The sequence below is a fragment of the Chiroxiphia lanceolata genome, chromosome 11, assembly GCF_009829145.1.
Source record: "Chiroxiphia lanceolata isolate bChiLan1 chromosome 11, bChiLan1.pri, whole genome shotgun sequence".
Classification (NCBI taxonomy): domain Eukaryota; kingdom Metazoa; phylum Chordata; class Aves; order Passeriformes; family Pipridae; genus Chiroxiphia; species Chiroxiphia lanceolata.
Window position 1 is genome coordinate 17,852,501 of NC_045647.1, and position 14,228 is coordinate 17,866,728.

A 14,228-nucleotide genomic window follows, 5' to 3' on the forward strand; every position below is an offset into this window, starting at 1 on the left:
CATGGCACCCATCGAGTGCTGGACCCCACAGCCCTGGGTGGCACACCCACCTCCTGAATCATGCCGATGAACTCGGAGAAAGCCCAGTTCAGCTGGTTCAGGACGCTGTTGAGGAAGCTGGGGGCCAGGTCGCGGTCGCTGCGGAGCAGGTCTGCCATGTGCCGCTGCAGCAGGGTGGAGGGACACGGCTCTGAAAACAGACAGTGACAGCTTCAGTGGCCTGTCCTGGAGTGGCTGTGAGTGGGGAGCATGGGCAGGCTGTGAGATCAGTCCTGGGTTTGGCTTGTGCCTTACAGTAAGCAGAGATGGCAGGGCACTGGGAGCCGGTGCAAGGACTATTCTGAGCAGCGATCTCGCCGATTGGGCCTCCAAGCACTCTTTTGCAATGCCAGCCTGAATTAACCAGGGAAGAGCCCTCCGTGCTCGTTGCTGCCCACATGCACAGGAGCACTGCCCTGCAGCTCAGCACCCGTCCTGCTCAGCTCTGCAGAGGCCCATGGTCAGCTCAGCATTAATTGCTCCTGATACCAGCGTGGCAGCAGCTGCCCAGAGCCAGCACGGCCACCCTGACATCATGTGGCTGTGCCTGTCTGCCTGCATCTGGGTAGCAAGGTACCAAGTGAATCCCACTCCTGAGAGGCTTCTGAATGGAGCTGGGGCTGGCTCTGCCCCTGGCAGGCTCAGGTAGAGCTGCCCATGCTCCCCAGCCAGGTTCAGCCCAAGCACAGACATGTCCCCTTGGTACGTGGCATCTCATCTCTGGGCTTTCTCACTACCAAGAGCACAGAGTCAGACCCAGTAGCTGGGAAACACATCAAAGCTGTGTGGGGCACCAACCCCCATGGAAGGGCAGGGAAAGGAAGGGGGCACAAATGGGATAGATGCTTCTCACCAGTAGAAGGACCCACTGTCAGCGAGAGGCTCACAAACATTCAATACTATGAGGGAAGGGTACCAGAGTTCAAACCACAGGCTAAAATGCAGGGCTTGGAGAGAGAAACTTGAGCAGATTTACCAGCTATAGGGGAAAAACACAACCTAACTGCATTTTCCCACTACTAGAAGCTATTAGTATGTAAGAGCAGACGCAAACTGGTGCACCAGCACTGCAGTGCCCAGAGGAACAAACTGTGCTGGGACTGCAGAAGGTCTCTGGGGTTGCAGCCTGCTTGAAGGGCCAGCACGGGCAAAGGAAACACAGGACAACTTCCATCACATCCCTAGGGATCAAGAAGCAAGGCATAACTACAGGGAGATTGCTAGCTGGGATTAGCAAAGCAGAGGGGGATGGCAGGAGATCATCATCTCAAATGGGAACAGAATAAATTATTCTGTGAATGCCCATGAGCAAGTGCAGTGAACTTCTGTTGTTATGGAGGCCACGTGCTGAGCCTCACAGTGCATAATCACCCCAGGCAGGCCAGCACCCTGGCTTTGATCCTGCCTAAAAGCTCATTTTTGGGAAGGATTTCATCACAACAAACGTCTTTGATGTCCTACTCCCACCCACAAGTACTTTCCCAGCCCTTGGACACACGTGGCTCAGGGACTGCCGAAGCCAGACACGTCCTTTTTACATACTTAGTGGTCCTCTGGGGATTTCTTTCCCAGTGTCCTCTGAAACTGCGTAAGCCTTTAGCATTGAACACCTCCCAGAGCAACATTCCACAGCTCAGTGTGTGCAGCAGGAGGAATTCAGACTGGAGCTTGGCTCCTACTCGTTTTATTTGTTAACATTTACTCTCTGTAACCTGTTCCTTCTGGTGGGAGAGACAGTGAGATGCTCCTCTCCAGTCAATTCCTCCAGTTAGCCATGATTCCACACCTTTATGACAGTTTTTCCAACAGAAACAGCCCTAGCCAGTACAGTTTCTCATCCAGAAACTGTCACATCTTTGTCCCCTTTGCCATCCCCCCCCTGAACCTCAACAGCTCTCCCAGGTTTTCTTTGGAGAGGTGGAATCAGAAGCACACACAGCATCCAAACCACAAGCGTGTGGCAGATTTGCACAAAGGCATAATGTGGTTTTGGTTTTGTTCTGTTTTCCTTTCCTCATAATTGCTGTTGTGTAATTTGTTCCTTGGACTGGACATCAAGCTGCTCTTTTCCAAAAGATTACAATAGGTTGCCAGTTCAAGGATGACCCTCAGGAACTTGCTGGTCATGAGGTGCAAGTGAGAAGCCCAGGAGTCAGTGCTGGAGCCCACCTTGTCTTCTCTGTCAGTGATGGCTGAAGGGGCACATCACAGCCTTACTTCACTACTCTACATCTGACCATGCTGATTCCATCTACATTTTCTCTCCCGTGAATTCAGAATTAGAAGGTTTTTCTGTAAAGTTTTTTGTGCCTTCTTTTCCCCAGCCTCCCTTCAATGTGTAAAAAATGCTTTTCATTGAAAATGTTGACATATTAACCCTCCTCCAGCCTTTAAGTACCAAAGCAGTCCTAGGCAAGGATCAACACTCCCTGTGGAGGAGCTGTGTGTGTTGTCCTGCTGGTCAGTTGCCAAAGCCTCTTTTACCAACACTTCAAGTCAGGACAGATCTCAAGATGGATTGCCTAGCCAAAGTTTACCTCATTTACAGGCAGCTTTGGCTTTTTGAAGGATGCTCTTATACTTGTAACAACTTGCTTTATCCTGATTTTTAGCCAATGACTACTTCCTTGTGGTCTTTTTTCCATGATTGCTGTGAGTTTGCTACAAATCTCCAGTTCTTAAATGCTTTCCCTGCTGCTGCTAAAGACTGTGCTAGACTGTAAGAGCATTAAAAACCAGTGCCTTTTGTCAAACTTCTCCACAGTTAAGTAGGTTTATTTAAGGTTTTAAGCTAACACAAGAAACAGTGGACTTTCTTGGCTTTTGTTGCTCCTAAGAGGATTCTGAATCTAAAGATGCTGTGATCACTGTTACTCTTTGAAAACAGCATAAAAAACAAGCCCTGGAACACAGCAAGAGCAGCTTCATCCCTTGCATGAGTTTCCAGAGGAGGTTCTCCACAGGGCAGTCATGAGTGGTATCCAAAAATCTAGTCCTGGTGTTGTGTTCCTTTTCTTTTGCTGAGGCATTCCCACCCACCTCAGGTACCACTGCCCTCTTGGGCAATGACACATCCCTTACATGTGCCACTGCAGACAGGGATGTCATTCCACAGGGAGTCTTTGGATACTCACTGATGGGGTGATCTCGATCCTGGCAATAGCCTTTAGTGCTTCTGAAACTTGTACCTCCCTAATACAAAAGCCACTCAGTCTTGGCTTAGCCTTCATTATGACAGATAAACATCAGTCATTGGAACAGAAATCAGTGGTTTTCCAAGGCCAGAAATTTTGACCTCAATACATTTAATGTGGGCAACAGAGCGTGGAACCCAGCGGTTACAGATACATCCGATGTTTCCACAACAGAAACTTCCCTGCAAAAATATAAATTAAATAGAGGAGATAGAGGTGGGGGAAACAGTGAATAAAAAAACCAGAGTTCTTTAAGAGGATTATTAGGGAGCTAGAATGCCCCAGTGCTCCAGCTAGCACTTGGGTTAAAAGGTATGAGTTAAAATGTAAAAGGTAAAGTGAATGTAATAAAACATAGCCAGTGGTAGATGAAAACAAGGAGAAAGGGGGGTAACAGAAGGAGAAGATATAAAAAACATCCTCAACTAACCATGCTAAATGCAAAGTTTCTTCAGCTACAAGGAAAAAATCTAGGCAGAAAGTCTAACAGTAGCAGAGGCTCATTATTAGAGAGAGTTAAAAATTAATAAAGCAGACAAAGTGGAAGCCTTCAGTAAGTGCTCCTACTAGATAATGGTAAAGAAGCAGGGTCATGTACTTTCATCACAGGAAAGTAATTATGTGCTTTATAGTTTGCTAATGAGCCAGCAAGACTTATAACAGGGCTAATTGTGAGACTTCGGGGTCAGCAGCCTGAGGGATCTCTGGACACTGCAGCATTTACAGTAGAGCTGGGAGCACAGAGGGGGAAAGCCCCAAACTGACCAGATTCAGAAACAAAGCAGCTCCACCCAATGCTAATCTGGGTTTTTGAAAGGGCCCACCTCACTGTGCCCATGCAGAGATGCTTTTAGAGGAGCAAAGGGAAGGCTGCGGGGCCAGGCACAAGGAAAGCAGGCGGCATTCAGGGGATGAGAGATCAATAAGGTGGAGTGCCAGGCATCAGGACAGCCCAGGGCACAGCTGGGATCCATGTGTGCCTCCAGCTAATGCAAGTTTTGGCTCTGTGACCAGCAGAGCAGGGAGGGGTTCCCGCCAGCATGACACAGGCACCTCTGGGATGATAAAAACACGGGAAGGGTGAACAACTGTGGGGCTCACAGAAAAGCAAAACCTCTTCCTGGATAAGGCACAGAGGCTGTATGTTTTGCACCACTGAAAAGGACTAAGAAGTGAGTTTAGCCTGATACACAAGTACTTCTGAAGACTAGAATGTTGTGATGCAGTTTAAGCCAGCAGAAAAAGGCAGAGCAGCAGCAGCGGGAGACAGAAGGTGAGGTTAGGTATGGGGGAATGGTTTCAAACTGAAAGAGAGCAGGTGTGGATTAGATATCAGGAAAAAATTCTTTCCTGTGAGGGTGGTCAGGCATTGGCACAGGTTGCCCAGAGACACTGTGGATGCCCCATCCCTGAAAATGTCTAAGGCCAGGCTGGATGGAGCTCTGAGCAACCTGGTCTAGTGGAAGGTGTACCTCCCTACAGCAGGGGGGTTGGAATTAGATCTTTAAGGTCCTTTCCAACCCAACTCATTCTATGATTTCATGATGCCCATCAGGAATCATAAGTGATAGATTTATTTCCGAGGGGGAGAAACCACCACCAGAAGGGCTTGGACAAGTTTAAGTACTACCAGCTAATACTTTTGGTGTTGTCAGATGGAGGCAGGATCTCTTCCTGAAAGACCTCTTCAGCTTAGGCAATTTGCTGGACTTGGGAAGGGGATGTGGGTGAATTGTCTGGCCCCTGTTGCACAACATCCCAGCTAAATGATCTCATGGTCCCATCCACATTCCCTCCATGGCTTGATAGGTGCGTGGGCAGAAGGCCTGGGGCAGAGGAGCCCTGTGATGCAACCTGAAGCCACCCTGCAACTCCTGCTTTTACAAGCCAGGCTGCCCCTGGTGTGCATGTGGGAGCAGCACCCAGCCTTGTCCAAAGGCCATGATGAAACCAAAACAAGTCCCTGCAGTAGCTGCCAAACAGAACTGCCCCAGCTCTGAGCACAGCCCTGTCTGCTCTCAGGAGCCAAACTGGAGGCATGAGAGCTCTTCAGTGCCAGCAGAGCTAAGGAAGAACTCTGGGAGCAAGCAGGGACAGCCTTTCTGAGCCTCTCCCCCTCGCTGGCTAACCCAGGCAGCCACCCATTGCTCACCATCAGTGAGCACAGGGAAAAGGCAGCAGAGGAGACCAGGTCTGTGCTCTGTGTTTCATGGATATTGTGAGACAGCACTAGTAAACCTTCCCCACCCGTGCAGTCCTCCAAGGAAGCATTCCCAGAGCAGGACAAGGCTGGAGCACCAGAGAACAGGCCTTTGCCCAAGCTCCCTTCAGACTGGCCTGCAGAAGCAGACCCAGATAAACAGAGATTTCCTTCAGCTCAGCAGTTTGTCCTGTTGTCCCCTGCCAATGCTCAAATTGCAACAAGGTGAAGATGATGGGTGGGAAGGAGGGGGGGTCGTCTTCTCCTCCTTCCCTGGGCAGCATCTCAAGGACACCTCTGAGTCCCCTGTCCCTCTTCAATTAAATCAGCATTCATTATTGATTTGGTTGAGCCTTAAAATAGTAATCCCAAGAGCAAGTCCCTAGTAGCCAGCACAGCCCACTCCAGGCTCAGACTCTGTGGAGCCACACGACACATGGAATGAGGCCTCCACAGCTGAGGAACTCTGCTCCTGCCCCAGAGCTCCCCAAGATGGGGGGATCTTGGTCACCACCCCAGAGGACTGGAGGCAGCCATTCAAGGTCTTGGCTGTGCAGTAGGAGTGTGAGAGGACAGCCACGAGGTCTCTCCTGCACGTGTACCAGGGCTTCTCCATCATCCTCTGAGGAAGAGAGGAACCTAAGGCTGGCACAGCCTGTGGAAGGCTCTGACACTTGAGGTAACCCTGATAAAACAGGTTTGAGAGCAGGTCCATGAAGCAGCCTCAGAGACTGCCACGTGGGCACCAGCCTACCTGGCTTCTCCCATGGAACTGAGGAAAACAATCATGTGTGAAGCTCTCTGCCCACAACGAAGGGTCTCTTTAGATAGAAGAGGGGAAGCAGGGAGCTCTCTAAAGCTACTTCACCAGACAAGAGAGGGTCACACAACAAACTTACTCTGGAAACTAGCAACAGAGAGATCTCCTGGGCACCACGGGCAGGAGAGAGAAAAGAGAACAAGAGTGCTGTTAAAACAGAGACAGACAGCTCACCAGGTGGGGCTCAGCACACACCTCCATGTGCTGCATTCCCATGGCAAGCTGCAGCACCCTCTGTCCCCCATCCCCATCCAGCTCTCCAGTAGCAAAGTCTGGCACAAAGCCTTTTCCAGAGGGGGGGATAAAGAATGTATTCAGACAGGTCCAGACCCTGCAAGGGTGAAGCTGGGGACGTGTGGACATGTTCTTCAGCTCAGGAAATGTCCTTTCTCCTTCCCACGTCTTTTGCAGCCACAACGGAGCTGAGGAACCCCTCAGTTCAGTGACAGTGCTGAGAACCAAAATGCAGTGCCAAAGGCAGGACAGGCTCTGCCAGGCTCTGAGAGATGCCTGTTTAAAGCACTCCCTGCTTGCAAGTTTGTCCAGTGCCCTGCCTCCCTGGGCACCCGCTCCCCCTCACAGGGTATCTGTTGCTTGGCAAACATGAAAACTCTTCCCCACAGCAGCTGCTCACTGTGGACATCACAGAACCTTCTCCCAGGCTTACATTTTGGGGTAAAACTCTGGTAAGGATGGGCTTCTCTCCTCTCCCTTGAAGGACAGAACCCCTCCTTGTGATGGGTCCAACTCACCATCCAGCACGCAAGAGTCACCAGCCAGAGCAGAGAGGCTGGGGATGGCCAGGCTGCAAAGACTGGGTCTGATATTTGGCCAGGAGCACTTTACTTCAGCAGCCATCTCACCAGCTGGCTTGTCCCATAGTAGAGACAGCTGCTAGGGAAGAGGCTGGTCCTCCCTCACCACCCATCACAGCCCGGAGTGCCCATCCCCTGCCCCACTCACTCTGCAGGCTGGGCAGACTGGCATCCTCAGGCTTGGTTTTCAGCAGGTGTGGGAGCCGCGTGTATCTGTACCCAAAGCCACAGCCCTGGCAAAAGAGATAAGGAAAGACCTTAGAGGCTGAAAAACAGTTGTGTTTTGCTGCTACTCTAAAGTGAAATGCTCAGTGTCCCACCAGCCCCAGATGCTGGGAGGGGCTGGCATGCAGGACGCTCACCCGCCACAGCCTGACGAGGATCCAGTTGGTCTGTGCCCAGGGTCGCTGCTCGTAGGGAGCCAGGAGGTTCTTCATCATGGAGATCCGCCTGCCAGACAAGGACACAGGTCAGCCCACAGGGTTTGGGAACTGGGGATCAAACACAGTAGGACACACAGTAGGACCCGCAGAGCTGGGGCAGAGCAAAGCCACAGGTATAAGGGTGACAGAAGGCTCCTAAATCAACTCTAGCACCGTGCTGCAGCTCCTGGACCCTCAGTGGTGCTTGGCAGCCCACTTGCTCTCTCATCCAGCCCTGCCACCACCCCAGCCCTGCCCCAGCTCCCCAGGAACAGGCAGGGCAGCACTTACTGCTCTTCTGGGATCCTCTCTACAGCACGCAGCGAGTGGGGGTAGCAGACGTAGCTGGCCAACGCCTGCATCAGGGAGTCCCGGATGTCTGAGGAGGAATGAGAAGGGACTAGGCCAGGCACCCAAGGACACACAGGGAGCACCTGAGGGCCAGGGGCTGGGAGGGACTGACCCTCACGTGGAGAGGCACACTGTCCCAGTTGACATGGAGAGCATGCTTATGCTCTGACAGCTAAGGAATAACCCCAGACTGGACATGCAAGTAGCTGGGACATGAGTCCTGCTTTCCAAAGCGTATCCTAGGTCATGTATCTAACCCTGAACTAAAAAGGACACACCAGACAAGGGCAGTGCCCAGCCTCTCTTTGTATGTGGAGGCATAAAGTACTCAACAGATTCAGGAGACAGATCCCAACAGAAATCTGGTGAGCCACTGGCAGTGGGACCGGCCAGACCTGTGGCACCATCACCCCAAAGCAGAGGAGTGCAGCTTTACCTGTGCCCACAATCCTTGAGTCAGCAAAATGCTTGGCCAGGATGGCAGCAAGGCGCATCAGGGTCTCATCATAGCCTGCAAGAGAAGGAGGGAGCAGGGGTCACACCAACGGCCTGATGGGAAGCCCTATGGTCCCAGCACTCCTGTGGACATGGTACAGGCCATGGAATTCATCCCTGTAACAGTTAGCTACAGCTTTGTTGTGTGTCTAGTTGTCAAAACAGATAGCTGGGAAGACACATTCATCTCCAGGAGAGCCTCTCACCTCAGTCTGCAGAGTCTGAAACAGTTACTTAGAGAAACATAAAACCATGCAATCCAGTCGGATGGCAAGGGAGAGGTGCCTGGTGCAGAAGAGGCTGAGTAACACAAAGAAGATCTTTGAAGACAAGCCATGTGCAGACTGCAGGCCCTAAGAAATCTGCTACTGCTTAATTCTGCTGCTGCCTGCACAGCAGGCACAGCCCCCACTTAAAGGATGTGAACACTTCAGCTATGTCTCGTTGGTGGGAACAGAAGCTTTTCTTACCTTCGTGGGCTCTGGAAAGCACAGAACTATTTGCTAAGAGCTCAGCAGGGTCACTTAGCCAGGAAAGCACAGAATGTACCCAGAGGAAATCCACCTAAACACAGACTCCTGGCACCATGTGGGTAGTCATCTCCATAGGAACTTACCCAAATCCCAGGGGAATTTAAAAGCAGTCCCAATTTCTGCACTCATGGCACATCTCCTCCCACCCAGAAACCAGAAAGCAATGGCACACACTGCTGAGGCACTCACATCTTAGAGCACCCCAGCCCATTCCTGACACTCCTTTGGAAACACAATCCATAGCTGCCAGCAATTTTCACTACAACCAACCCTGTGAGAGCTTTGGGCAAGGTATGGGCTCCCTGTCTGAGCACAGTGACCAGCGAGTACCCGCTCAGAAAGCAGCCTCAGCACCTGCCCAGCACACACAATGTACTGGTGCAGCACCTCACAACCAGGAAAGGACACAGAAGGGATGATGTCCAACCACTGCTACTTCTCCATAAGGATGTGACTTTATCAGGACAGAATTAGCAAGGCCTCCCCATGCCCTCACCTGGAAGTTCCTCCATGCTGTTTACAGGGCTGAAGTAGTTCTTGAGTGCACTGTAGCTGTTCATAGCCACGCTGAGGTAGAACTCTGGCATGAAAGCGAAGAGCGAGCCTGTCCTGTCACCGTGCTCGATGGTGCGGATGCACACCCGCAGCAGCCAATAGATATCCTGCATCTTCTCCTGGCCAGGAAGAACACAACAATCCCCAGTGAGTTTTGTCCAGCTCCTCTTTGGAGAAACAACCATCAGCACCACACTTAGATCTCAGAAACATCGGAGGTGTTCCTCAGACCGCTGCTCTGAGTTCAGTAACCTGCTCTGTGCATTTAGTCTTTTCACAGAGCCACAGAACCTTCAGGTGGAAGGAACAATCTGAGATCTCTACACCAACCTCAAGCTCAGAGCTTGGCTCTCATCAATGTGATGGTTTTGTCTCACCCAGCATTTAGACCCTCCAAGCACTACTCCTTGCCAGTGTGTACCCAACCACACAAACCTGGTGGCAATAAAAGGAAGTGAGTTTTGATTCCAAGGACACCGCTGAAAGAAAGCAGACACTAGCAAACCCAGCAGAAATCTGCTGGAAAGGAAGTTGGTCCATTGTAGGGATTAAATGGGAACAGCCTGAAAGCTCACACCAACTCAGATCTTCGTAACAGGCAGCCACAGCCTTTCAGGTTCTGTGCCAGCCATTCAAACACATTTACTGTCCTGAGGAGCCTCTTGTTTCTCTAAATAAAACTCTGGGGGTCCTAAATTAAAACCAGGAAATTTAAGGGCATCTACATAACTTGAAGCTATAAAAATGAGTGCCAACAAAGCCATAAAAAGAGGAAATATTATTTCATATCCTGCAATGCCAAGAACTAGCATAAGCAATAACTACTTGCATAAAAATAGATAGAGAAGGGTTACACTTCTAATTAAAGAAAAAAGTAAAATCAGAGGTGCAGATAAGGGATTTTGTTTGCTTAGTGGCTTTTCTAAAGTATGTTGTTACCACCTTTGGGAGATTTTCATGGGTTTGTTCTGTAAATTAGACTGAACTAGTGCAAATCATCTAAAATGATTAAAAGACATTTTTATCTTGACACCAAAACATATCTCAGCCAAACTGCTGCTTTCAGGATAAAAAGCAACTATGCAGACAACATTAAGGTAAAAGAAATGCTGCATTTGGTTTTATTAAGACTTGACAACCTCAAAACATCATTTCAGGTATTGCCAAGCTTGAAGAAAGCCTACACCAAGACGATACAAAGATGTGATTACCCACAGTGTGATGGATAAATACAGTGTTGTAATAAAATAAGCTGGAATTCCCACAGGGATGTTTTGAAGGCAGGATTATGTGCTTTAAAACGAAGAGTGTTTTTAAGCTGTAGCATTCCCTTTTGTCTAACCTTGAATCCCTCAGCTCAGAATAAACCAGTGACTAATTCCCCCAAGGAAGGAGCAGCCTCTGCTGTGCTGTGACACAGCACAGAGTGGGACTTCACCTCTAGACAGAGCCAGGCTCTTTCTCTCCATCAGCAACAGCAATGGCTGCAATGCTCACACAGATGTGATCCTCCAGTGCACACAGTTCCCAGGGACACAGGAGCCACTGGGTGGATGGATTCATTGAGAAAGAGCAGGATGGTTGTGAGATGGAGCCCTGAAGGCCCAGGCTCCTGGCTGCAGCTACATTTGGCTCCACTGCAATCTCACTGGGCTCTCAGGGCACATTCCACACCCTGAGCCAGTTCCTGAGCTGCTCTCCCTGTGCCATGCAGACCAGAGCAGCAGCACAAGCAGGGAAGGCTGTAACCTTTGCTCCCAGATGCTGCTGATTCATCCAGAAAGGTGACACTGCACTCCTGATGGATGGCAGCACCTGCCTTTAGTATGACAATGGATATCCAGAGACATGAAGTGTTTCTGCAAGGGCCATCACAGCCATACCTGCAGTGCACCCTGGTGATGCCCCTCAGCCTTTCCAGAGTAGTCTGGGAAAAAAGGATTCTTTTCTGGCAAGCATGGTCTATGCTATTGCATCTGGAGATCTTCTCCCTTCAGTATTGTGCCTTGCAGTCCTTCTCAGGAGTAAAGGAGAGGACAAGCAAAGAGCTCATGAGCCAGGATCAGCCACTATAGCTCTGCCAGATGCATTCATGGGAACTACTCTTCCCCTCCCTGTTTACATCCTGGGACACATGCAGAGACCCTGCTGCCTCTGCATGTTCGAGGCAACTAGTCTTCTTCCCCAGGCACAAAAAAAGCTACAGAGATGGGGTAAGGCAATGTGCAAGGGAAGACAGAAAAAGATCAGCAAAACTGCTCACGAGAAAACAGACCAGAGATTTTATCCTGGAAAATGGTGAATTCAGAGAAAAAGGGACAATCTGTGCAAATAGTCACTGCATTACTAAATGCAGAACACACTCTCTATGTGGAAACAAAGTGAGGAAGGGGAGAACACCTCAACAAAAATCCCTCAGCTTGGATCCTGCAGATTTCAGGAAGAGCAGCAGCAGTGAGATCCCCTTGTGATGCACAGCACAGCTCAGTGAAGTGGTCCACAGCAGCCTCTATCCTCTGACATGTCCTGAGAACTGAATCTCCTTTCGACCTGTACTCTTCTGTCTGCAGAGCAGATGCCACAGGTGAAAGCCCAGAGCACCATGCCCAGCTCAGATCTGACTGGGCTGTGCCCTAACAAACACTACAGGACCAAGGCTGGGACAGGAGTCTCCAATGCACAAGAAGGGACAATAAGCCCCAAAGATCATCACCACTGCTTCAACACCAGGGAAAACAACACTTGTGGCACGTGAGCCAAGCAGCACTGATGCTCACTCACTGGTCTCCTCTGAGCTGCTGGAATTACACTCCTGCTCACCTTTGAATAGATGGTGACATTTATCCAGGCGAGGCGCCGGCTTAGGTGATTGAGCTTCTCAGAGAAGACCTTTTGGCTCTTCAGCAGTTCCTCATGGATGTCTCTCCTCTGAAAAGAGTGCAGAGATGTGAGGGCAGATGTCACTGCCATTTACAGCATCCTTTTTCAGGGCTGGACAAACAATGCAAAAGCAAATACCACCTTGGGGTTACCTAGGGAGCATTGGCAGGAGGGAAAGGGGATAGTAGCTTTTCTGTGGATGCTTTTTATAACACTCATTCCCAGTCCCTCCACAGAAAGGGAGGGAGTGGAAGTGGGAGTCCAGAAACACTTACTCTCTTTGGGCAGCGGCTGATTTTTTCCTCTGTGTCTTTCAGTGCCATGGCATATTCATTCACATCGTCTGACACACCAACCATCTGTTGGGAGAAGGAAAGGGCATATACAGTCACTAAATAAGCAGGAAACAGAGTCAGTGTAGAAGCCTGGATGTTGGGGGAATGGATTCCTACACAGCACGTGCTGTTTACCTTCCCAAGCTGCTGGTGCACACTGAGGTTGTACATCATCACTATCCCATCCAGGACTTCCAGAAGGGAGTTCTCAGTGATGGGCTGGTCTGGCTCCTCTGGGGGTCTGCCCAGTAAGAGACCCTCGTTTCCATGGGTGCCTTCAACTGCAATGCATCCCCAAGACAGGAAAGAAGTTCTCAGCACAGCATTTTGGCACCTCAGCTTCCACCTTCACCCCTCTGAAGCCAAAGCCCCGCTGTGCCTCTGTAACACAGTGCCCCTTCCCAGCCCACGTGAGTCACTAGATACACTAACACACCATTCCCATCTCCCTGCCTGCATCAGGTTGACCCATAAGATCTGTTCAGACAGACCCAGGCCACGTAAGTTCAACTTCCTCAAGCCCTGTATGTGCTTGAGAGGCCTGCATGGCCCAATGCAACAGCAACAGTGCTGCTCCTGCACACACCATCCTCCAGCTAGTCTGTGTTCAGAGCAAATGTGGCCACAACTGCCTCTGAACCACCTCTCTGCAAAGTCTCACTGCACGTGCAGGAACCGAGGCAGCATCTCCCTACATGCAGAGAGTGACAGCACCACCAGCATCATGCTCAGAATGGCAAAGGGGTCTTTTGGGTCTTTGCGGACTTTTGGGTGTCAGCACGTCCTGGGAATGAGAAGGAGCAACGCCGGCAGCAAAGAGATTCCATTCCTCTTGAGAGTACTGGGAGCTGGAAGATGCCATTCTGCCAGGGACCCCCTGGGCCACGGTAGCACCCAGCAGAGTACTCACTGTCCTCCTCTGTGCGCTGCTCCACGCTCAGCGTGCGCACCTTGATCTTCTCCAGGGCGCCCAGCGGCCGCCGCGGGTTCATCAGGCTGACGGCTGCCGTGCTCAGGAACCGGTTGGCACGGCCCAGGGTGGGGGAGCTGAGCCAGCCAGGCCTGGCAAGAGCTCCACCGATGGCCAGGGCGGCAGAGGGACGCTGGGACTGAAAGGAAATGAAGGGAGAAGCAGTTCCAGCTGTTTGGCTGCCTGCTGTTCCTCCTTTGTCTCTGCAAGGATGTTGGGATAGATGTCCAGTGGCCACTGGAAGAAGAGCGGACACCCTTCCTATCATGGTTGGGCCAGCAGTGCCTGGGTAGCAAATGGACAGTCCTTCCTCCAAGGGCACATGCCAGGCACAAGCAGCAGATCTGCACAGCAAGGAGCTGCTCTGTCTGTCGTTGCCTTGCACCCTTCCAAATGCAAGCACCGTGAGCTGCCATGGAGGGGAGGGGGCATATTCAGATCAGTGGGTAGTGAGAGAACACAGCAAAGAAAATGTTGCTGCTCAAACTTGGGACCCTGCTCAAACATCCAGGACCTTGCTGATCTCCAGTGACTCTCATGCAATTGCAGCTGTTTATCTGTTTGCCCATGGACTGGTTACAGTCGTGGCCCAGACATTGTCTTCTTCTAAAGAAAAGCC

At 50.8% G+C, this 14,228-nt stretch overlaps 1 protein-coding gene across 3 annotated transcripts in view; it reads right to left on the reverse strand.

Annotated features, from left to right (window-relative positions):
• The window catches only part of RNF123 (ring finger protein 123), a 56,561-nt gene that overhangs the window by 16,421 nt on the left and 25,912 nt on the right, over positions 1-14,228 (reverse strand). For all 3 annotated transcript variants that reach the window (XM_032699530.1, XM_032699529.1, XM_032699528.1), the window contains exons 23-32: positions 13,550-13,748; positions 12,775-12,920; positions 12,580-12,663; positions 12,245-12,352; positions 9,366-9,543; positions 8,278-8,352; positions 7,782-7,869; positions 7,431-7,518; positions 7,217-7,301; positions 51-190 (exon numbers count right to left, since the gene is read on the reverse strand). In XM_032699530.1, the coding sequence (XP_032555421.1) occupies positions 51-190; positions 7,217-7,301; positions 7,431-7,518; positions 7,782-7,869; positions 8,278-8,352; positions 9,366-9,543; positions 12,245-12,352; positions 12,580-12,663; positions 12,775-12,920; positions 13,550-13,748 (1,191 nt within the window). The remainder of the gene's footprint in view (positions 1-50; positions 191-7,216; positions 7,302-7,430; positions 7,519-7,781; positions 7,870-8,277; positions 8,353-9,365; positions 9,544-12,244; positions 12,353-12,579; positions 12,664-12,774; positions 12,921-13,549; positions 13,749-14,228) is intronic.